The sequence below is a fragment of the Coffea arabica genome, chromosome 9e (genome assembly GCF_036785885.1).
Source record: "Coffea arabica cultivar ET-39 chromosome 9e, Coffea Arabica ET-39 HiFi, whole genome shotgun sequence".
NCBI lineage: Eukaryota > Viridiplantae > Streptophyta > Magnoliopsida > Gentianales > Rubiaceae > Coffea > Coffea arabica.
In genome coordinates this window covers 28,033,597-28,057,530 of record NC_092327.1, presented here as the reverse complement: position 1 = coordinate 28,057,530, position 23,934 = coordinate 28,033,597, and the positions used below count along the sequence as shown (strand labels likewise).

At 36.3% G+C, this 23,934-nt stretch overlaps 2 protein-coding genes across 8 annotated transcripts; one reads left to right on the top strand and one right to left on the bottom strand.

Annotated features, from left to right (window-relative positions):
- The first annotated feature begins 6,942 nt into the window (after positions 1-6,942).
- On the top strand, positions 6,943-9,333 carry LOC140014645 (uncharacterized). The gene is made up of 4 exons (XM_072065724.1): positions 6,943-7,214; positions 7,320-7,492; positions 7,643-8,151; positions 8,476-9,333. Exons 1-4 carry the CDS (start codon positions 6,943-6,945, stop codon positions 9,331-9,333), a joined length of 1,812 nt encoding a protein of 603 aa, XP_071921825.1.
- An 8,729-nt stretch (positions 9,334-18,062) lies between these two features.
- LOC113710436 (uncharacterized) lies at positions 18,063-23,508 on the bottom strand. 7 transcript variants are annotated; one of them, XM_027233444.2, is made up of 15 exons: positions 23,207-23,503; positions 22,710-23,004; positions 22,278-22,360; positions 21,713-21,813; positions 21,442-21,564; positions 21,258-21,327; positions 20,801-20,887; positions 20,527-20,592; positions 20,321-20,413; positions 19,970-20,026; positions 19,688-19,816; positions 19,495-19,585; positions 19,206-19,294; positions 18,759-18,952; positions 18,063-18,592 (listed from the first exon to the last, which is right to left on the bottom strand). In XM_027233444.2, exons 2-15 carry the CDS (start codon positions 22,930-22,932, stop codon positions 18,487-18,489), a joined length of 1,512 nt encoding a protein of 503 aa, XP_027089245.1. In that variant the 5' UTR covers positions 22,933-23,004; positions 23,207-23,503; the 3' UTR covers positions 18,063-18,486. The 7 variants fall into 7 exon arrangements, with proteins under 7 accessions (XP_027089245.1, XP_027089246.1, XP_027089243.1 ...); XM_027233445.2 differs by having other exon boundaries at positions 22,281-22,360; positions 23,207-23,502; XM_027233442.2 differs by having other exon boundaries at positions 19,688-20,026; positions 23,207-23,504.
- Between the last annotated feature and the right edge of the window lie 426 nt (positions 23,509-23,934).

Genomic DNA, 23,934 nt, shown 5'->3' with positions numbered 1-23,934 from the left:
ACAATCACATTATGTTGATAAAATTTTGAAAAAATATCAACATTTGAATGTGAAAGACACTAGTACTCCCTTTGATTTTAACTTTAAATTATATGAGAATGTTAGTAATCCAATTGCTCAGTTGGAATATGCAAGTGTAATTGAAATTTTAACGTATGCCATGAGTTGCACAAGACCAGATATTTCTTATTCAGTGTGTAGACTAGTTAGATATATCAAGAATTCTAGTAAATATCATTGGAAAGCAGTGACTAGAATCTTTGGTTATCTTAAAAGAATTAAAGATTTAGATCTATTGTACAATAATTTTTCAAGTGTTCTTGAGGGGAATACAGATGTTAGTTGGGTAACTAGTATTGGTGATCAAAATCCTACTAGTAGATGGATTTTTATGCAATGTGCATCTTTGCTTGTAAAGATTTTCTCTCTCCTCTGAGAGCTTTTCTCTCTCCTCTTTCTAGAGAAGGGAGCCTTTCTCCCCTTGGTGGGAGATTCAAACAACTTCAAAAATTCAAATTGTCCCCAAATTCAACAACTATCAATTTCAATAACCAAAATCTTCCTAAAATGTGAACACAATTTAAGGTGTAAGAACACTACACATCCGGAGGTGGGAGTTGACAACCAGCAAATCGGAGAGCTACATTTATTACTAGTAGTTATGATGAGAATTTACAGCACTAGGGGTGTAAGCACTAAATAAGGTCAGTAAGAAGGCAAATGCAGAAAGACATGAAAGCTAAAAATCCAACTCACAGCCGTAAGTCCTCAATCTAGTTTGGTTAAATCTTTCTCTCTAGTAATAGGTTATCCTTTTGTTTCTTTCCTTTCTTTTAGTTTATGTTCTCTCTGTCTCCCAGAATTTGCATTTACCTAGAGAAATATGCCATACTAACTGCTTATTCTCATAGCTTTGGCTAGATCCTGCTCATATAGTGCTAGAATCTTTAATTCCCTCAGTATATTCTCAAAATGGCTGATGAACTCATTAATATAATGCAAAAGTTTTCTCTGAATACAAAAGAACTAGAAGGAGCATATCTGGATTTGGGGGACGTAAGCTTAGGAAAACAAGAATGCATGATGAGTTTGATTGGGAAAGTGCAGGGAGAAAAAGGAGCAAACTACACTGGAATTAAGAACTTTGTAACAAGTGCCTGGAGCTATCCTAAAGGACTAAAGGTGTCTGAACTAGGATTCAATATTTTCCAGTTCTACATTCCTGACGAGGAGGATAGAGTAAGAATTCTCAATAGAGGGCCATGGATCCTGGACATCTAGATCTTGGTGCTGAGCCACTGGTATGAAGGCATTGAAGAGGATGAAAATGCCTTTAATATAGCCCCCCTATGGATCCAAGTGTGGAACCTTCCAATACATTGGATATTAAAGGAAGCTAGAAGGAAGATAGGGGCTTTTTCTTGAAGAAGTACTAGATGTGATAATCCCACAAACAGGTGGGAAAGAAGGGAAACATTTTAAGTTACTGGTGAGGGTAAACATTTCTCAACCTTTGTTGAAAGGAACAACTATGAAGATGAATGGCATAATCAAATGGCCAAAATTTAAATATGAAAGATGTCCAGATTTTTGCTACAACTGTGGAATGATTGGTCATAGTGACAAAAACTACAAGGTGAAAGTAACGGTGGGGAAAGGATAGCAGGAAAATCAATATAGGCCATGGTCGAGAGTAGCAAGTGAAAAAACATCACCACAGAAGGATAGCAGAGGAGGTAAATTTACTGGTGAAAAGCACTACTAAGGGGTACATAATGGAGAATTAGTGAGGAGAAACCCTCTAGATGGTGAGACGACAAGAGAGGAACACAGGAGGTAGGGAACATCTACAACAGTGATTCAGGTGGAAGGAAAGGATGCAAGAAATAATAAGTCCTCACACGAGATAAATAATGGGGTACCTCAAGGTGTAGGTTTGAAGGAGAATCAACTGGAGCAACAGACAAGAAGCAATGGAGAAAGTAAAGAAACACATGACAGAGGGGAAAGTAGCAACCAAGAGGAGTGGCAACAACCACTAATGCCCCAAAAATCAGGAGAGCTAATGCAGCAATTGCCAAGACATAGTGAAGATCAGGAGTGCTCAATTCAAGAGGATGTCGTAGTGAGAGCTATACAAGGGGAATTGGACAAACATCTGATCTGTAAACTAAGTGAAGAAATAGGGGTCAGGATGGATAAGAATTCTGATATGCAGGTAGATCAGGAACAAAGTTGCCAGCCGGAAAATAACACCAAAAAACAGATAAGGAAATATAAGAGAGGAAACAAGGCAATAGGAAGCGTAGGAAGTGCAATAAGGCAACCCTTGAAAGAATTATGCAAGAACATCATCCAGGAGACACCACCACAAAAAAAGAAATTTTAACTCAATGATGAGGAAATGGAAGATGCAGAGGTGCAAGAACAACTTCAAAAAAGGAACAATTTAATGTTGAGGATTAGCACAGGTGAAGGGAGTTCAGAGGGGGAGGGGGCCAGCCATAATTGGCCTTCCAACATACAATGAGAATTATGGTGTGGAATTGTCAAGGTGCAGAGAGCCCCTTGACAATTCCCCATCTGAAGGAAACTAATCAACTCCTCTCCCCAAGCATAGTATTTTTAAGTGAAACAAAGAACAGACAGTTTTTTATGAAAAAAATGCAAAGGATCCGCAACTGTGAGAATGATTATGTAGTGGAAGCAGTAAATAGAGCAGGAGGGATGGCATTATTTTGGAAAAATGAGGTCAAGGTAAAAGAGGTGCGGCAATCAGCTTTCACAATAGAAGCTCACATAGAGGACCAAGACAACAAATGGGACTAGTGGTTAGTAGGAAAGTATGCAAGCTGTGATCATCATATAAGAAAGGACCAGTTGGAAGTAATAAAAAGAAGGAAGCAATTATGTGGTGACAGATGGGTGATAGTAGGAGATTTTAATGACCTATGTTCCAATGAAGAAAAATTGAGGTGGGGGGAGGGGTAGAATAAGGGATGAAAGTAGTTTTAATGATTTCAGAGGATTCATCAATGAAAATGAACTAGTTGATCTAGGATATGTAGGAACCCCATGGACTTGGTGCAACAATTGGACTGAAGAAGGCATAGTAAAATAAAAACTAGATAGAGCTTTAAGCAGTCAGATGTGGACATCATCATACAACTCAGCAACATGCAGTCACATTGAAACCTATGCCTCAGATCACTGCATCATTTTATTAGACACCAACCCCACAAAGAAAAGAAGGAAGAAAAGATTCTTTTTTATAAGAGGTGGCTACAACAAGAGGGGGTTACCGAAGTAGTGAAAAAAGGATGCAATCAACACTTTGAGGGCTCTAGAATGCATAAGGTAAAATGCAAGATCAAACAATATAGGATTGAGCTCCTAAAATGGAAAAATGGAATCTAGCAAAATTCCAAAGTGAAAATTGACCAGATCAAGAACTAATTAACAATGGTTAAAGACTCCACAGATGGAAACAAAAGGGCAAGAACTGACTTTCTCAAAAGGCAACTGAAGGAAGCATACAGGGAAGAAGAACTGCACTGGAGCCAAAAAGCTAGAATAAAGTGGCTACAGGAAGGGGATAGGAACACACAGTTTTTTCATGCGTGTGTCAATGGGAGAAGGAAAAGGAACCAAATACAGCAATTGCAGAAATCTGATGGTAAAATGTTACAAGCACTTGTTCACATCTTCTTGTAGCGGAAATATTGAGAATATACTTGAGCGAATTCCAAATTCTATAACTGATCAAATAAACCAGGAACTGACCAAACCTGTGATGGAAGAGGAGATAAGAATTGCAGTATTCTCTATGGATCCTGTAGACACCAAAATTTCAATTCAATTTAAATTTTATTTTATTTTTAGTTAATCAAAGTTCGCAAAATGATAGTTAGCTATTTTTTGAATTAGGTTCATTTTCTTTTAAAAATTAATCAAACAAAACAAACATTTTTTGCATTAAATTTTTGAAAAAAAAAGAAAATTCTCACAAAAATTTATTTTCAATCTTTTCAAATTCAATTTCTTTAAAATAAAATGAAAATTTGCAAGGCAATCTCAAATAGGAATTTAACATTTTTTTGTTTACCCTAAATTTCTTTTGAAAAATAAAATAAAAAAAAACAAAAAATAAGTGAAATGCATGCAAGATAGTTAAGTGGATTAAGTGAGCATTAACCATGTGTTTTTGTCTTTTTGCACATCACAACACTTGCAAGAGGCTAGGGGGCGTGACAGCTGGCGACTCCACTGGGGACTTCTAGAGAGTCCGAGCACTTGATCTAGTCTATCATTTTCCTTTTTCAACCTTTTTACATATCATATTAGGATGGTTTAGGTTGCATTTTTTTCTTTTTAGGGTTTCTTGCATTTCACACGCTCAATCGTCTCGATATCCATGTATGCGATGAATACTGCGTTTATTGCCTTTTATTCACTTATGATTTTATATCGCGCTTGCATCTTGGGAGGGGAGTATCACCCTAGAACCTTCACCTGTATTTAAAAAGATTAATCCCTCCCTTCAAAAAGAGCACTTCATACGTGCATACGTTTTACTTTATAACTCCTCATTTCTTTTACTTTTAGTGGTTGTCACACCACTCTATCCTATTAGAATTAGGATCGATCCACTTGGACATGTGACCGTGGCACGACGTGCACGTAGCAATGTCCGATGGATCACTCGAACCACCGACTTTAGGCCTTGGGATTGATGACCCTTCACCTTTGATCTGAAGGTTTGGGGATCTGAAATTTTATCGAATCTAGATGCATTAGTGAACCCAATGTCATGCATCCATATTAAAAATTACCTAAGATAGAGTCAATCTTACCCAAATAGGAACACTAGGCACGAGGAGAGGGATTACACCCTTATTTCTTCTATTTTTCATATTATTTTTGTTTGCTCCAATGTATTATGTGTCATATATTAATTGAACTAATCTTTCTTTGTTTTATTGCATTCACAAGCCTTAGAAGTAAGAGTTTTGGCATGATACTCTTTTAGAATCTACCCTTTTAGATATGTTATTGCACGTTTAAATTTCGATACATTGCATTCGTAGGTTAATAATTGCACATCATTTTAGGCCCACCCTGACATACGAAGGGTCCCTTAGGTCATGTTTTCATTTCAAATTGCATATTTAATAGTTTTGATAAATTGGCATTATGCATAAACGTTAGAGGGAATATCATGTTAAGAATAAGCCAACCTTATATTTTCATGGGTATTTAACCCTGTTTTGAAAATTTTCGTGTTTAAATTTCAATTTAACCGAAAAAGTGGGACCTGTAGATGAGGTACTTGATACCAATTTCTTGTCTCTAGATGGAACGCTCTCGACGAATCCAGCAAATGTTAGTAGCACCGATTGAGGTACAAAGGTGGCCCGCATTGCTTTCACATAGTGAAATTAACCAAGTAGCCTCTCACTTAGGACCAATCGAAAATTTTAAAGATATCAAATCAGACGGCTACTTAGTAGAGGTTTTGATACATTTGTGGGTTATATTTGTTCCGCATTTATATTAGGTAAGAAGAAAATGATCGTGACAATTGAGTAGGTATCTGGCCTTCTTAATTTACAGATTTATATTACTACTGTAATATTTTCTTTTGTGTCTAGCAAGGCCGAGTTCTACCATTTCACTGGATTAAAGGAATCCGTAATACAAATGTAAAATTTCTATTCGACCGATTTACGTTGAGAGACACTTAAGAGATTTTTTATTTACGTCCAAGACAATGTGGGAGCGTAAAAAACCGTGGGTGTATGGATTGGTTATGGCCGGAACTTACCTTTTCCCGAGGAAAGACTAGAAAATAGCTTTTAAACTCACCAAAGTCATGTTTGATTTGTTTCTAGGGATAAAAAATAGGCAATACTCTATTATTTCGACTATCTTAGCTGACATCTTTGTAGATTGCATTACTTGCCAAAGGAGTGAAAAATTCTTTCATGGATCAAATTTAGTTCTTCACATATGGGCTATAGAGCACTTTATGAGGCGATCATCTATTCCTGATAGTCTGCCAATGTCTGGGTATAACTGGATAGTCACGCATCACAAGAGGGTTAATGGAAATAGTTTGTCGAATAATGCATCTGAGTATATGATAAAGGGATGTGTTCAAGCGAAATTTTGATGAAGATTCCTATCATTGAGGCTTGGGGGACATTGTTCGACGACGAGCATGTCAAGTACATTTCGGAACTCAAGCAAAAAGGTTTAGCAATTCCGCAGTATGAGGATTAGTTTAAGGGTTTTAGTACGCAAGAACCGCAAGACGAACCGTTCGAGAAGGTCAAGAGATTGATGGCTATTATTGAAGCTAAGGACAAAGAAAATTTGCAACTAAAACAGACTGTCAAAACTAGCAAAAAGATGGCAGAGAAGCATAAGGAGACATGTGAAAAGATGCGAGGGAAACACCAAGAATTGAAAAGAAAATGTGGGGAACTGTACGATCAAGTGGAACATATGAGCAACCCCTATATCAGAGAATCCAAAAGTGCTGTAATAGATAGGTTGAAAAGATTTAATGACTTTGTACGAGACCGTCTCCGAGAAATGATATAAATAATGTTTATAAAGATGAAAATTTGAAATGACTTTTCTTTTTTGTAAAATGGTGGTCAAAAGTAAGTTTGATAAATGGGTTCCACTTTGAAGGTGTTGCATCACTATTAGACCTACACTTGGCACAAAAAGGGCTCCCCAATAGGACATGCATTCGAATTACTTTAATTTTTACTAACTCGCGTCTTTTTCTTCTTTTTTTTTTGTCAGCAATTAATCAAGAGGGAAATCTAAATAGGGTTTTTTCTAAATCCACAGGTAATTGCAAACATACCTACACAAAGAAATCTTATCATTACACGATCACGTAGCCGAGTTTTGAGAAATAGTATAAACATGAGTGTCCATCCTGAATCATCCGATAGGTCTGCAACGACGTCATCGGCTGACCTTGCAAATCTGAGAACTCAACTGAGTGAAGTGTTAAATAAATTTAGTGAATTAAGCATGGAGATGACTGCACAACGGCTCGTGATTGATCAGTTGGTTGCTGGTAGTGGTAGCGGTGTCCAGCAGGATCCCCTACCTGTTAGTCAAATTGAACCGCAACCACTACCCCTACCCTATATTCAAACCTCTTTTGCTCCACATGTCGTAAACCCACCTGAGTAAGCTTTCACCTATCCAACTCATGACATACCACATATCTATGCATCCAATATTCAAATCAATATTTCTGATATTCAAATTCCTCGAAATTATGCACCTGTTAGTCTGAACATGTCCCTTGAATCTCAAGAACTATATTATTATTTTACTGCGAAACCATTCACGCTAGACACCGCTGCCCAAGAAAAAGTTGAAGTAGGAGAATCCTCCGCGCCAATTGACAAGAATTTGTTAAAGAGGTTGAATCGATTTGACGAATTCATTAGGAAGAGTCAAGGTTTGAACAAACAAGGAGGTTTTGACTATAACGAATTGTGCCTGTTTCCTAATATGCAACTGTCCGTGGGTTTTAAAACACCCAAATTTATCAAGTATGACGGAACAAGCAATCCTAAGACACATCTCTGAATGTTTGCAAACAAATTAGGAAAGCCAATAGATGACGAGAATTTGCCAGTTCGATTGTTTCCTGAAAGTTTAGAAGGGGATGCACTGGATTGGTACTCCAATTTGAAACCTGAGGAGATGAGAACATGGGTGGATTTATCAACCGCTTTTGTAAGACAATATGAGTATAATTGCGAGTTTGCTCCGACGAGAATCACACTTGAGACGATTAAAAGGAAGCCATCTGAGCATTACAAGACATATGCGAAGCGATGGAGGAAATTGACTGCCAAGGTGGAACCTCCTATGAATGAAGAAGAAATTGTTCGTACGTTTATCAAAACTCATGACCTACCATATTTTGAGAAAATTTTTTACATGACTGGATGTTCACTTGTAGAAATTATTAACAAATTGGAGGAGTATGATGAGTTTGCAAGAGCGGGGGAGATTGTTAATGTGTCAGCTCTAAAATCACAATTAGAAGCATTGGAAAATCAAAACAACAGTAGCAAGAAACCTCAGTTCAAAAAGAAAGAAGGGGAAGCTGTATTTGTTTGGGACCAAGGCCTTTCTTCCTGACCTAGATACCAACAATATCCCACCTATCCACCCCGTTATCCATATTATCCACGCCCTCAACCTGTTTATCATACCACTATTAACCACCCTCGACCCCGATCAAATTACCCAACCACATCCGTAACACCATTTTATATTTCTCCACCTAATTTTCAAACTAGACCTCGCCCTACTTATAATTCAATATCTGCTTTACCAGCTAACCAGAACTACAACTATCAACAAACCAATGACACCCAAAACCCAACCCTATACAAAACTTTTACTAATCTAGATCGGCCCATTGATCAGTTATATGAACAACTCAAAACTGCTGGAAAAATTGGTACGATACCTCCTAAAGTCTATCCTAGAGGGTTTCCTCTTGGTTATAATCCTCAATCCTTTTGTGCTTATCATTCTGGAGCTCCTGGATATTTCACTACCAATTGTTGGGTACTTAAGCATAAAATTCAAGATATGATTGAGGCCGAAGACATAGTTTTAAGAAGGAAAGAAGAACAAGGACCGAGTGTTAGTAAGAACTCTCTTCCTACGCACAAGAATAATGTTGGAGTTATTACCATTGACGAGGAGATCAAGGAACCAATTCAATGCATTGTGGATGAAACTGAGATAATATGGGTCATTGGAGAACCCTTCATACTGGAAGAAGAAACCTCTGAGGTCACGAAAAATGATGATCCTTTTATTTTAGATTTAATACCTTTTGAATGTGAGTTTTCAGAGCTTGTGATACTTGAATTTCCTGAACAAACGCCTGTTCTTAACCTACAAGAAGTCCCACGGAATTATAGTGAGCCTATTTTATTGATTGGAGGAGAAAAAATGCCAAAGAAAGGGGTGGTTGCCGTCATCAGATCTGAAAGAATTATAAGTGGACCTGCAGTTAGTGAGCCATCCAAAGCAAAGGAAAATGCCGCGCCAACAAGACCAGCTGTGACTGAAGAAGAGACATTCAATTTCCTTAGGATGTTGAAGAAAAATGAGTATAAAGTGATAGAGCAATTGGACAAAATGCCTGCTCAAATTTCTATGTTGAATCTGCTCTTAATTTCGGAACTTCATAGAGAAACTCTACTCAAGGTGTTAACTGAGACTCAGGTGTTTAAGAATATTTCGATTGACAAGTTCACTCATGTAGTCTAGCATGTTTTGGCTTCAAATCAGATTTTTTTTTTCTGATGAGAATTTAACTTCTGAGGGGATTGGACATAACAGAGTATTGTATATCTCAGTCCGTTGTAATGGGAAGTTATTGCCAAGAGTTTTGATAGACAACGGATCTGCTTTGAATATCTGTCCCTGGAATACTTCAGTTAAATTGGGGTTTCAAGAAACTAAATTTCGGCCGTCTACAACTGTGGTGAGGGGATTTGATGGCGCAAAAAGAGAATCGATGGGAAAAGTGGACTTAGTATTGGAAATAGGACCTGTCCAATTTCAAATCATGTGCCAAGTCATGGATTTCTCAAGTGTTTATAATATTCTACTTGGACGACCTTGGATTCATACTTCAGGTGCTATACCATTTTCGCTCCATCAGATATTGAGATTTGTAGTGAATAACCAATTAATCACAGTGTTTGCAGAGGATGATTGTACTATGATCGTCAGTCCCGGACCAAAAGAGGAAAATGATAGAAAAGTTCTGGCCTCTCCTCATCATATGGCTGATATCGTTTTAATAGGTTAGGTATCTAAAGACAAGTCGGTGGTGGGGATGAATTTGCCAGAAGCCAACATTATGATGGCTAAAGAAATTATTCGAGGAGGATACGAGATAGGCAAAGGTCTCGAGCATAACTTGCAGGGAATTCTAAAACCTATAGAGTTTCAAGGAAAGAAGAACACTTTTGGATTAGGGTTTCAACCTATTTCTAGGGACAAGAAAAAAATGCTGAATCACAAGAGAGCGAAAAAGGAAGGAAAGCAAATTGTCAGGAGTATCCCACCATTACACTACATTTTTTTCTATCCATCGGAAGTAATCGGATCTGAATCGGATCCGATCGATGAGGTGGATGTTAGTTTGTCTAAACTATTCGTGGGGGTTACTTATAAGGGCGAGCCGTCAGAGAATAAAAAATTTTCAGAAGCCTCCAAGGAAGCAATGAAGAATTGGACCGTTGATTTTCTTCCCTCCCGAAGGAAATTTCGGTAAATCTAGAGGATTACCTTTGGTTGAGAGATATGAAAGAAATCATGTACATTGTTCATCTTTTGCGTTTCAGTTTTATAAATAGTTTTGAATCAAATATTTTTCAATACAAGTATTATGCTATAGTAGCGTATCTTTTGTTAAATAATATATTATGACGTTTTGTCCTTTATTTAAAATTCATTGAAATGCACAGTGTTCATTTTTCAATTGTTTTACTTACGCATTGTTGTATCTATCTCATTCTTTTTTAGATGGCAAAAAATAAAACACATTGAATCCTTTGGATATTACTATTCCAGAATTTGATAACTGCAATCTCGATATCTCTCACGAATTCGAAATTATGGAATCAGAAATTCAAGACGAGAGCGATAACGATGACGAATCTGAGTCTTTGTTAAAGAATCTTGAACAATATGAAGAGAAATCCAAACAGTACTTAGAAAAAACAGAAATCATTAATGTTGGCACTGAGACTGATGTCAAGGAGATAAAAATTAGCATTCATTTGAATAAGAAATAAAAAAAAAAGATGATTGAATTCTTGACCATGTTTCAAGATGTGTTTGTTTGGTCCTATGATTACATGATAGACATTTCAACAGATATAGTAGTTCACAAATTACCAACGAACCCAAATTTTCCACCAGTGAAACAGAAGCCTCGCAAATTTCGACCGGACATAAGTCTTAAAATCAAAAAGCAAATTGAGAAGCAACTCAATGTTAGGATTATCCTGGTTTCTCATTATCCTATTTGACTTTCAAATCCAATCCCTGTCCCGAAGAAAAGTGGAGAGGTGAGGGTGTGTGTTGACTAGCGAGATTTGAACAAGGCTAATCCAAAGGATGATTTTCCCTTGTCAAATATACATATCCTTTTGGACAACACCGCTGGGCATGAGATCGAGTCTTTGGGCCATTTTTTCGTCGGATACCATCAAATTCTAATGGCAGAAGAGGATAGAGAGAAAACTGTTTTTATCACTCTATGGAGAACATTTTGCTATTGAGTAATGCCATTCGAATTGAAAAATGCTGAAGTTACTTATCAAAGGACCATGACCACTTTGTTCCACGATATGATTCATAAGGAGATGGAAGTTTATGTGGATGGCATCATAATCAAATCCAAAAAAATGGAGGATCATTTGGTTGATTTGAAAAAGTTATTTGAAAGATTGAGAAGATGTAATTTGAAATTAAATCCTGCGAAGTACGCTTTCGGGGCTCCTGCCGACAAATTATTGGGGTTCATTGTCAGTAAAAAAGGCATAGAGATAGATCCGACGAAAATTAAAACAATTCATGAGATGTCAGTGCCAAAAACACAAAAGGATGTGAAGAGTTTCTTGGGAAAGATTAATTTCATCGGCCGGTTCATTGCTCAATTGACTTCTACATGTGAGCCTTTGTTTAAATTGTTGAAGAAGAATGTGACATTGTATTGGAGTGAAGAATATGAGCAAGCTTTTGATAAGATCAAGGATTACTTGTTGCACCCTCCGATTTTAGTGCTACCCAAGTCGGGTCGACCTTTGATTATATATCTGTCTGTGCTCGACGAGGTAGTGGGATGTGTTTTGGGGCAGCATGATGATTCTGAAAAAAGGGAGCAAGAAATTTATTATCTTAACAAGAAGTTCACACCTTACGAGGTAAAATACTCATTTCTTGAAAGGAATTGTTGTACATTGGTATGGGCAGTTCAAAAACTGAGGCATTATTTGCTTAGTTACACCACCTATCTTATCTTTCGTTTAGATGTTTTGAAGTACTTATTGGAGAAACCAATGCCGACCGGATGCATGGCTAATGGCAAATGATCCTTTTTGAATTCGATATCATCTTCACCACGCAAAAGGCAATCAAAGGGCGCGACAGCTTGGCGACTCTTATTTTTTTCTTAAAAATCCTTTTAAACTACTCCCTCCATCCCGAAAAGTTTGTCACTTTTCGGGAATTGGAATATTTTTCAATAGTAGATAAGAATAAGAGATAGCTGTCTGTAATTCCCAAATTATCCCCGGCAAGCTGTCCAAATTTTGACTATAGTGGTGCGGATGAAGTTATTCAAATGGTTTATGTAAACTAGTCAACACTTTGGGCCCACAACATTATTAAAGCTACACTAACTTTTTGCTTATTTTGCACTGCACGCGCTAGTAAACATTGGCTAGCATCAGCCACGCACTTCAAAGCGTGTCTTGTTCTTTTGACAATTTATGCTGGACCCACATATTTAAAGGTAGTGTTAGAAGGGTAAAATTAGAAGAAGGAGAAAAGTTCATTTGCCATTTTAGGTATGTGACAAACATTTTGGGACAGACCAAAATGGAAAGCATGACAGTTTCAATGGGACGGAGGGAGTATTATTTTGGGTCAAAACCGTCGCACTTTTTAAGTCCCATTTTAGGCCATTTTTCTTTATTTATCTCTAAAAATCAAAAACTCATTTTCACTCAAGATTAATCAAAAATCCATTTTTACAACTTGTAATTTTATTTTTCAAAAAATAGGGCGCGACAGATCCCAACAAAGCCCCTGGTTTGGATGGTATGTCTCCTATTTTTTTCCAAAAATTCTGGCATATCATTAAACTAGAGATGGTAAATGCAGTTCAAAGTTTTTTCCAATCCAAATTCATGCTTAAGGCTCTAAACCACATTGTTATTTCCCTGATTTCTAAAGTTGATTGCCCCACTGACCTGAAACACTATAGACCTATTAGTTTATGCAATGTGGTGTATAAGGTCATTTCAAAGATTTTGGTAAATAGACTAAAACCACTCCTTAATACTTGCATTAGCAAAAATCAAGCTGCATTTGTCCCTGGGAGACAGATCCTAGATAATATTATTATTTCTCATGAATATTTACATTTCCTGAAAAACAAAAGATATGGAAAAGATGGATTTATGGCTGTGAAATTGGACATGGCTAAGACTTATGATAGGGTGGAATGGCCTTTCTTACAAGCCATGATGAGGAAAATGGGTTTCTGTGATTTGTGGATAGAATGGGTCATGAAATATGTCAACACTATTTCATACTCTTTTAATGTTAATGGGGAATTAAAGAAGTATATTTCACCAAGTATGGGAATTAGGCAAGGAGACCCTCTTTCACCATATTTATTTCTCATATGCTCTGAGGCTTTTTCCAATCTTTTAAAAAGGGCAGATCAATAAAGGACAATCAAGGGATTGAAAATCAGTAGGAGGGGACCAACTCTTACACATTTGCTATTTACTGATGATTCTCTAGTGTTTTGCAAAGCAGGAACTACTGAAGCTAGGAAGCTAATGGAGTTGCTGCACAGATATGAATCAACATCTGGACAACTGGTTAACTTGGAGAAATCAAGTGCATTCTTTAGCAGCTCTGTTTGGATCCTTGAGTTTTTCAAAAATTAGTTTTTCAAATATTATAAAAATTTTTAAGGTACTCTAAAAAAGTAGTCTAAATTTTTTAAATATTTAAAAATATTCCAAAATATATTCTAAAAACTCTACTATTCTTAAATATTCCAAAATATATACTAAAAATATTCCAAAATATACTTTAAAAACTCTGTTACAGTAAAATTTTTCAAAAACATCCCCAAAAACAGCTAATCCAGAGGAGCAGAAAAGGCAAATCTGCCAAATTTTGGGGAATATTAAACCAGTGTCACAAGGGAAATATTTAGGACTTCCTATGGTCATTTCCAGATCCAAAGATCAGCTGTTTGGATTCATCAAGAATAACATTAGCAAGAGGATAATGAGCTGGAAGAGCAAGATGTTGAGTTCAGCACGAAAAGAGGTACCATTGAAAGCAGTGTCAATGCCAATGCCAACGTATACTATGTTTTGCTTCAAACTGTCAAACAGGCAATGCAAGGACATTAGTGCACTAATGACAAAATTCTGGTGGGGTGAAATAGGTGGGAAAAGCAAAATGCAGCTGGTCTCCTGAAAGAACATGACAAAAGAAAAACTGGAAGGAGGATTGGGATTTAAAGACTTGCAAAACTTTAGCAGTGCCTTGCTAGCAAAGCAGTTGTGGAGATTCATCACCAAGCCCAACCTCCCAGTGAGCAAAGTTCTAAAAGCCAAATATTATCCAGAAGGGTCCATAATGGAGTGCAAGGTACCAAAAATTGCTTCATAGTTTTGGCAAAGTGTAATTGGAGTGAGAAATGAGCTAGATGATGGAATCAGAAAGAGAATAGGAACCAGAAGAAGCACCAGAATCTGAGATAGATGGATTCCTAACTGCAATCAAGGCCAACCAATAACCAAAAAACCACTAGGCTGCACTCTGCAGAAGGTGGCGGACTTGATAACTAGGCATAGGTGGAACAGGCCTCTGATATACAGGCTTTATAAGGAGAAGGAAGCTGAAGATATCCTAAGTATTCCAATTAGTGTGGTTGACAAAGAGAACAGTACCTTCTGGCCAGATAATAAAAATGGAGAATACAATGTACAGTCAGGTTACAGGAGAATATGAAGGAAGAAACAGAACAAAACCAAAGGTGAACAACAAGTAGACAGCACAAGCTATACTAATCCCAAGTCTCCTATATGGAAAGTACTGTGGAAAGTGCTAGTCAAGCACAAACTAAAAGTGTTTATGTGCAAGTACTTAAGTGAGGGACTACTAGTGAATGAACTAATATGGAGGAGAACGCATAAGGGGGACCCCTACTGTAAAGGTTGTGGGGAAAGGATGGAAACAATGGAACACATATTTTTTGAATGTGACTGGACTAAAGAGATTTGGAAACTAGCGCCCATTCGATGGGATGGAATCATTGCATCAACTGGCAACTTCAAAAAATGGTGGTCGTCAGTTATTGAAGCAAGACGTGGACAACAGGGGATGGAACACATTGCACTCACAGTAACTATACTTTGGCACATTTGGAAAGCAAGGAATGAAAGAATGTTCGAGACCAAAGTAAAGGAACCTATGAGAATCATCACTAAGACCAGTAATGAATGGCTAGAGTTTCAAAGTATGGATAAGACAGTAAGTAACAGAAATACCACAGCAACAAATCAGGGCAGAAAGGCAACACACACTCAACACAAGAACATGGAAAAGAGTACTAAGAGTTGCAGTTTCAAGGCAAAAAGAGACAAGCACTGTTGGCTACGGTATAGCTGCCAAAGATGGAGGAGGATGCTACATAGCAGGATAGGGACTAAGGGAAAAGATGACAGGATGCAACATTCAACAGGAAGCTGAAGCTATACGTTATGCATTAATTAAAGCCTTGGAACAGGAATGGACTGCAATTACTGTTGAAACAACCAGTAAGGAGCTGCTGAATCAACTGCAAAGGAATGCGAACAGGAACAGCTGGGTGGCTACGTTGTTGGAAGATATACAAGCGCTAAGTATTTTGTTTCTAATGTGCTCTTTTTGTTTGGTAGGAATAGAAAATACGGATCTAAGCTACATAATTAGTGCTCAAGCTTTGAGTAGAAATCAAGATGTGGAATGGACTTATCCAGTTCCCTTGTGCTAAGTTGCACAACTTGTAAAGTATCCTTGAGCCTTTGCTCAGATTGTATATATTTTTGACATAAGCAATACAAACTATCGTTTCAAAAAAAAAAGATGGATTTTTATGCTGGGTGGTGGAGCTGTTTCTTGGGTTTCAAAGAAACAAACTGTAATTACTCATTCCACCATGGAAATTGAATTCATAACTTTAGCTTCTGCATGTAGAGAGGCAAAGTGGTTTAGAGATTTATTATTTGATATAAATTTGTGGTCTCGTCCTATGCCTGCAATCGCATTGTTTTGTGATGGTGAGACTACAGTGTCTAGAATATTGAATAAAATATAAAATGGTAAATCTAGACATATAAGTTTGAGATACAGCTATATTAGACAAATATTGAATGATGGCATTGGCACAGTTGTGTTTGTAAGAACTTATAATAATTTAGCGGATCCGTTGACTAAAACTCTTGCAAGAGACTTGGTGAATTCGACAACATCGGGAATGGGATTAAAATTTTTTATCTAGAATCACTAGCAATGATTACCCAACCTTCTTCTAGTACTACCCCTAGTTAGAAATGTTTAAAGGGTAAAAACAAGTTGCTAATAAGTGATTGTGAGTACTACAATTTTTTGTGTATACCATTCCAAGTGGTAGTACATCATATTACTCTTAATTGTGCAAGTTGAGAAGTATTCTTTTAATAAACATATTTTCTTAGTGTTTTATTTGTTAAAGTTAGAAATATAGTTTACCTATATGATAATAGAAGTGGTGCCGCTTCTAGTAAAAGTTTAAAGTAATCTTTTATGCTTGATCATGAATTAGGATGAGCACATGGCCGGTAATAGTGCTAATAATGATATGTGCTTGTTGGATGCAAGTTGATTAGTTCATGTGCGTGATAATTCTATTCTAATTTCAAATTTTGGTTTAAGCAATCTAGCCATCTTGATTTGATTAGAACTTGTGAATTATTTGCACCAAGGAAAAGTTTAAAACGAAAGTTACTTCTCTTTATGCATGATATCATAAGTATTGGTTTATCATTTCATACTACAAACTAAGTGGGGGGATATTGGAATTTAGTTTGTATTATGAAAATTGATCATGACTTGTGATATGATATTTTTTTCATGTCTAGAAGTTTGATTTATGAATTTCCTATAAGATTCATTGGTACATTGATGTATCTTCTCAAGTTCATTAGTTTATTTATGGAACTACTCAATTCATTTCTTTGGTGTACTAAATTCATAATTGGATATTAAGTGAAGATACATTGATGCATCTTCTTAAGTTCATTAGTTCATGGAACTATTCAATTCATGTACTTGAAGTACTAAATTTATAAATGGACATTAAGTGAAGATACATTATTGTATCTTCTCAAGTGCATTAGTTTATGTATTTGGTGTACTATATTCATAAATCGACATGAAGTGAAGTTCATGTACTTTTGCTCTTAGATTGCCTATAAATAGAGCTAGTCTAAACCTATCTTGTGGCAACTTGTGCTTAATTAAGTTATTTTAGATTTGCAAAACCAAATTCTTTCATTCCTATCTTATGAAAATTAAGGTTAAACTTGCCATAGGCTAGTTTTCGTTTCCTTAGGGGTAATTTGTCATTTTATCTCGGTTAGCAGGATAGTGGGGCAAATAACACCTTAAGCAAAGTGATTACATGTCTTGAAAACTCTTTTGAATTCCCTAAAAATTAGTTTAGTCAAATTCTTGAAATTATTTTTGTAATAGTTTTATTGTAAGTTCCATGCACTTGTAATCCCTATTTTCTCCAACAGCTTGCCATGCTGACTCATAGATTAAGAATACAAGAGTGTCAGAATCATATTTATTGGATTTTCTTTTTGGACAATATTTTAAGGAATTAGCCGAAATTTTGGAGCTCTTTAAGAGATGGAATCTAAAAAGTTGTGTTCATATATATATATCTGTGAAAACCATTTGAAGGGTAACAGGTAAGTTACCAATTTTTAAATGCACGAGAGTGAATACTAACTTTCGGAGTGCACAAGAAGGGGTTTCTGATAAGTTGCCTCCAAAATTTTGAAAGTAAAACATAGTTATAAGAATTTGTAAGAACTTGAAAATTTAAAACCTCTCATAGTATTTCAGTGATGCATTAACTGAAGATTAAAACTCCACAAAATTTTGAGAGTACAAGATGTCGGAGTCAAAAAGCTGAAAAGTTTCAAGAATTCACAATACTTTGTCATGTAATTTCTTTCCAAGGATTATAGATAGAATTGTCTACCATCATGATTCAAGTTATAAATACAACATCATCATAACAGCATAGAGTTTTCTTGAAGCAGCTATGAAAAAAAGCAAGCCTATCTATGAAACATGGTCTGTACAACAAATGCTTCTCTCAAGCTGTCATCATAACTGTTGCATGAACGCTTTACCAAATAACAAATTTGTTAAGACCCATAAAATAATTATCACTTGAACAAATATATATGAAAAGAGAAGAAAAAAACCTATGAAACTAGACGTATAAAATAATCGCCAGCTTCTGTTGTAACAATGTGCTGTAATTCCATCACCTTACAGACAACACCAACTTCCCAGCTTAGGGTAAATGGCAATGTTACAAATACCGTCACGGAACTAAGCATGTAAAACATCCTTACTGCTATCCGCAGGCAACTGCTGCATCTCCGCCACCATTGCAGCATGTTGCTCTAAATACTCCCGACTATTCATCTCGGTTAATCTACATTAGATTTTAAGACAACAAATATACATTTTAAGAACTCAGTGGAGTGAATGAGCCCAAATCAGGAATGCTACATAATGAATGGGTCACAAATTATGCACCACATGCATGTCTGGGATCACAAACCATTTAGGTTAGCTGATTGGTGGTAAACAAAATCTACCTGCTAATGGTACGATCTTTTGCAAAGCCCAGTTCATTGTCCACACAAAGGTCAGAATCATCACTCTTCCTCGATCTAGAAGAAGTTCTGGGTGACATTTGCTGAGCATCAGCAATCGTCACTATCTTTTCAAAAAGTTCAAGTGGAGACCCTTCAGCTGTGCATAAGAGTCTAGCCTTGTTCTCATACATCACCTATCCAATGATGGGGTGTAAAATGTCAAATCTTGTTCCCTCAAGAGAACTGAATGCCCTAGAACATAATAGATGTGCAGAAGTTTCTTCTCAGAGTATTTGATTTTTGTTTTAAAAAGGATCTACACGTTGTACTGCAGCATGTCCTATAGGGATAAATTTAGAGGATTTTGCTCTAATATAGGACTACGAGGATTCATTAACCAATAACAAAACCTGAACAGATATTGATTTTTCAAGGAAAAGGACTAACATCAACTAAAGTGACAAACCGATATGCAGCAGTCCTGTTGTGGAGACCCAAAGTTGGCACACCTTCCAAAGCCAGTGTGTGAAATTTCTCTGCTCAAAAGAACAGCATTGATCAGCGGCTCTTCGAAACATGTATGACTGTGTGCTTAATTATCCATTGCAGCTAAGAATAATTAGGGCAAAACAGATAACCATCCTTAAGCCACCAGTGTCTATATTTTATGTCCAAAATCCAGAAAAAGAAGGGGGAGGGGGGGGGGGATGGAGAATTGAAAAGCCAAAAGACTTACTAAATAATCCAAAATAATCTGCAGCCCCAAGTGGTCTGTCACAGAGTTCCTCGAACGGGAAATAGGCACAGCCATTAGCACCCAGCGGAACCTGAAAAGTCAGTAAATAAGAAAAGAATGAGAAACAATCACGCATTCAACACCACTCACCCACCTCTCCAAGACCATTGCAAATCTCAGACAATGTACACACCTGCAATGTCCTTCCCATAACTACTTCCACCTCTTGTGGTACAGCTTTGTGGTTGCCGATCAACTGGTGAAACTTTTCATTTAGAAGGCTTGACAGGTCTTTCCCAACAAAGTAGAAACCCTGCTGTGCCTGCATTGCAAGAGAAAAGTCTCTAGTCACACAGCTAATTCTTTGTTTTTGTGAAATAGTGGTACTACTAGATTTTATGCAATCGGAAACCATAACTACACATAAGCAAAAATAACTTCTCATAGAGTAAATCAGATGAATATGATACGTTACCGAAGTCATCTTACGGTAGTCTACTGATGACCCAATTTCATGAACAATACATCTTTCCTGTCTCAAAACAGATATCAAAAATACCAGTTGGCAAGACATCAACAAAAAGAGAGAATATAAGCACAAGGTAGAAAATACAAGTATTGGTGGAGAGAGAGAGAGAATGCATGTGCGTGTGTTGTGAAAGCTTTCTCACTCATACTATTGGATTCATAGTCATTTTAAACGAATGAAATAATCTCTAGGACCAGGCAATCAGATTAGTTCAAATGTCATAAAGATGATCAGCGCAAAAAACATAACTTTTAGGAATTAGAGTAGCTAATCACCATTAATCCTTGAGATTCATACCTTCAGTAAAGCTATAAAAGGAAGAAAGAGATCCCTTTGAAGTCCACGCTCATAAAGATTATCAGGAGCACGGTTTGATGTAGCAACAAGGATCTACACTTATCCCCATCATCAACCAAATACAAAGCTTCAGTTTCTTATTTTAACAAGTCTCCATAAAGTATGAAGCCATTAAAACAAATTTGAAGAAAGTTCGAATTACTTACAGCTCCATGGCTAAATAAGTGCCTAAATAAACGATTTAGTATCAATGCATCAGCAACATCAGTAACCTACATAGATACAGGAAGACTCTCAGACAAAAGTAAGCAAGTGGAGGAGAATTCGTTTTTATGCTCCATTACTAGCTTCACAACTCTATGAGCTCATCTGGTACTAGACAAACTCAAACTGATCCAGGATCACAGCAAAAGTTTTCTGTGGTAGTACACATACTTTACAAACACAAAAGTAATACAATTATTACACAATTCTCATTACCATGAATTCATCAAGACATAACAAGATTGATTCATCTGATACTTCTCCAGCAACAACTTCTAGGGGATCAGCAACACCGTTGTGCTTCTGCAAATGTAGGAGTTCAAGGAAAAGTGTTTCAATAAATTCTTTAGTATTGCATCAAAGAGTAAATTGTATCAAATTACAATTAAATCAAATCATTCATAGACATAGCCAGCATGAATAAGCATTAGATACCTTAACATATCATTTGATGAAGGAAAATAAGAAATAAGTGGTTAATGGAGAGATTAGCAGGCATTAGTTGGTTAGTATAGAAGCATTGCACATTGGGATAGTCAGCAAGAGCTCCAATTGACTATCAACCAGTAACCAGTCCATTAGCAAATATACATTAAATACTAGGAAATAAATCTTGATAATTAGAACCTAAAAAATAATCATAATTAGAAGACTGCAGGGGTTAAATTCATACTTGCAAGCGGCTGTGGACATTCAGCATAAAGTCATGAAAATGAATTCTTTTCTTCCTCCAATTGCAAGGCCTGAAAATCAAGTGAACAGTTGAACGGCAATAATTTTACGTGTTTGCACACTCAATAGCAATCAAAATGCAGACACAAATTATCATTCTATATCATTTTTAGTCTTATACTTACAACTGATCAAAAAACATGTCCATCAACATAGTTTTCCCAGTACCAACTCCTCCACAAAGATAGAGTCCTTTCACAGGAGCATATGAAGACTGTGGTATGAAACGTGACCACAACCACCGACTCCTGAAATAAGCAAAAGAGTGACAAATTGCTGACACTTACTTGAAAAATGATTGAAATGAAAAAATGAAATGATACTTGGATACAATTACATTGGACTACAGATTCATAACGATTAACAACAAATGATTGAGAGCTTGGTAAGGTTCACCTTCCTGCTTTCTCCGAAGCTGTATATCGATCAAGTCGGCAAGCATCAGCTTTCTCGACCAGCTCATCATAGAGTCTCTGCAGTTGTCTCAGGGTGCCTAACTGCAAATCAATGTCAGGATGTCTTTGACAGGCAAAATAACAACATAGGGCTCACTCTTATGAGTAATCTCATGGCACAGTAATAATTTGCTTAATATCAACTTTTTCCTTCCAAATATCCATGTTTGATTTCAAGCAAATACAATTTTTTTAGATAATTCAATTTTAAGTACCAAAATTACCAGTAACCAGGATGTTTAATTCAAACCAGCACATTAACAAAGAATACAAGAAACCTAGTACGGCAATAATTACAAAAGCTAAAAAGGAAACCCTATTTCATTAAAACAAATTATGGACAGAAGGAATTGAGAAACTTAGCAAGATGCAAATAATGGTCAAATTCTTATAATCAATATTTCCATTTTCCCGCTCAAACTGGCACCCAAATACACTTGGAAAACAAAAATCCAAATTACAAATCCACCACCAAATTGCATGATGTATTGTTTTATTGTACTAGCAACCTGGCAAATATCTCCATCCACAAGTTCACCAGCAGCTATTCTTCGTTCATATTCTACAAGAGGACCTCCTTGAATTAATTCTGCAATAAAACCAATGGAACCAATAACCAGCCAAGAGGAGAACATCAACCTTACGAAACAAGTGTAACCAAATAACAAAAGCAGAACAGAAAATTCGTGAAAAGGGCAAGTTTGGATGCTTAATTCACAAAGAGGCACGACATTCAGGTATTTATTATGAAGCCATTTGTGCTAAATCTACAAAGTTTTCAAGAAAAACATTTAGCATATATTTTGTAAAAAATGCAATACGAATTCCATTCAAAATTAATTGCCCAAAAGTGTGCCCTCTTCATTAGTTAGGCATCTTAGTGCGCCCTTTTCCCTAATTTTCCCAAACTATAAACTGAATCATAGTTAGATAGTAACCTCCATTAGCTACATTAACGGCATCAGTATGCAAAGCTCTCGAGATCATGTAAGAAGGATGCTGGCATCTCCAAAAATCTGTACACTGAGGCGTATAGTAGACTGACCCTCCATTCTTATTAACCCGACAATGCTGTCTTTTTGAGAGCCCATTATAGAATATATCTCCTCTATATCGCAAAGCTGATCTAAATTGTCTAATGGACCTAAGAATTGCTCTCATCTCCAGTCCAGGACTTCAATACAAGAATAAAGATACAAGGAACGAATTTGACACGAGTCCTTTGAATTTCACCTGAATGTTGAAACAAGTTGCAGCAAAAGAATCACGTGTTTCAATCAGAATATATTCCCACTTTCACTTTAATCAGAATAAACAGAAACATGAATCTACCTAGTAGTATATTAATTCAGGAGATTAACAGCAGATTATCTTAACAGAAAAGCATTGTCTCCAATTAAAAAACAAAAAGAAAGAAAAGGGCAAGTTGAAAAACCTGATTGGCTGACTGAGCAGAACCCAGGTAATCAAAATTGGTGATGATGTGAAGGATTGAATGATTCTTGAATTTTTACTATTGCATACTTAAAACAATAGTCAACTATATAAAGGGTATACAAAAGCAAGTATTTATTAATCAAATATTGTTGGAAATTGGGAATTAAAGACTAAAAGATAATCAAAATATCGGTCAAGGAATGACGCTGGGGCAAGTTCTTGAAGAGAGATCCCAGCCTCCGATGCTCTATGGCCTATGGGAGTCTAAGGTGTTTTTAGTGTTTTCATTTCCCCTTTTTTGTATTTTTGGTTTTTTTTTTTGTTTGGCACATTATCAAGCTGTCACAGATTTTTTTTTTCATTTTCCCCTTAATTTTATTACGGGTTGTAATTACCTTTTTTTTTTCAAAATTTAATTATTTCTATGTTTTTTTTCCTGTCACCAAAGCCCTCCTCCACATTCTCTTCTCCCTAATTGGTTGGGACAAAAATAACAAGGCTAAAATTGATAGGTTATTATCACTTTACCGCCTTAACGTTCAGTGTTATTACCAATATCCCCCTTAATGTTATATTTTAGTCACTTTACCTCCAAAACTAACGATCAAACTTAACGGAATTTATTAATTAAAATAAAAAGACATGTTTATCCCTTAAAATTATTATCACTTTACCCCTATAAACTATAATCTCATTATCAATTTATCCTCTAAAGTTATTTTTTGG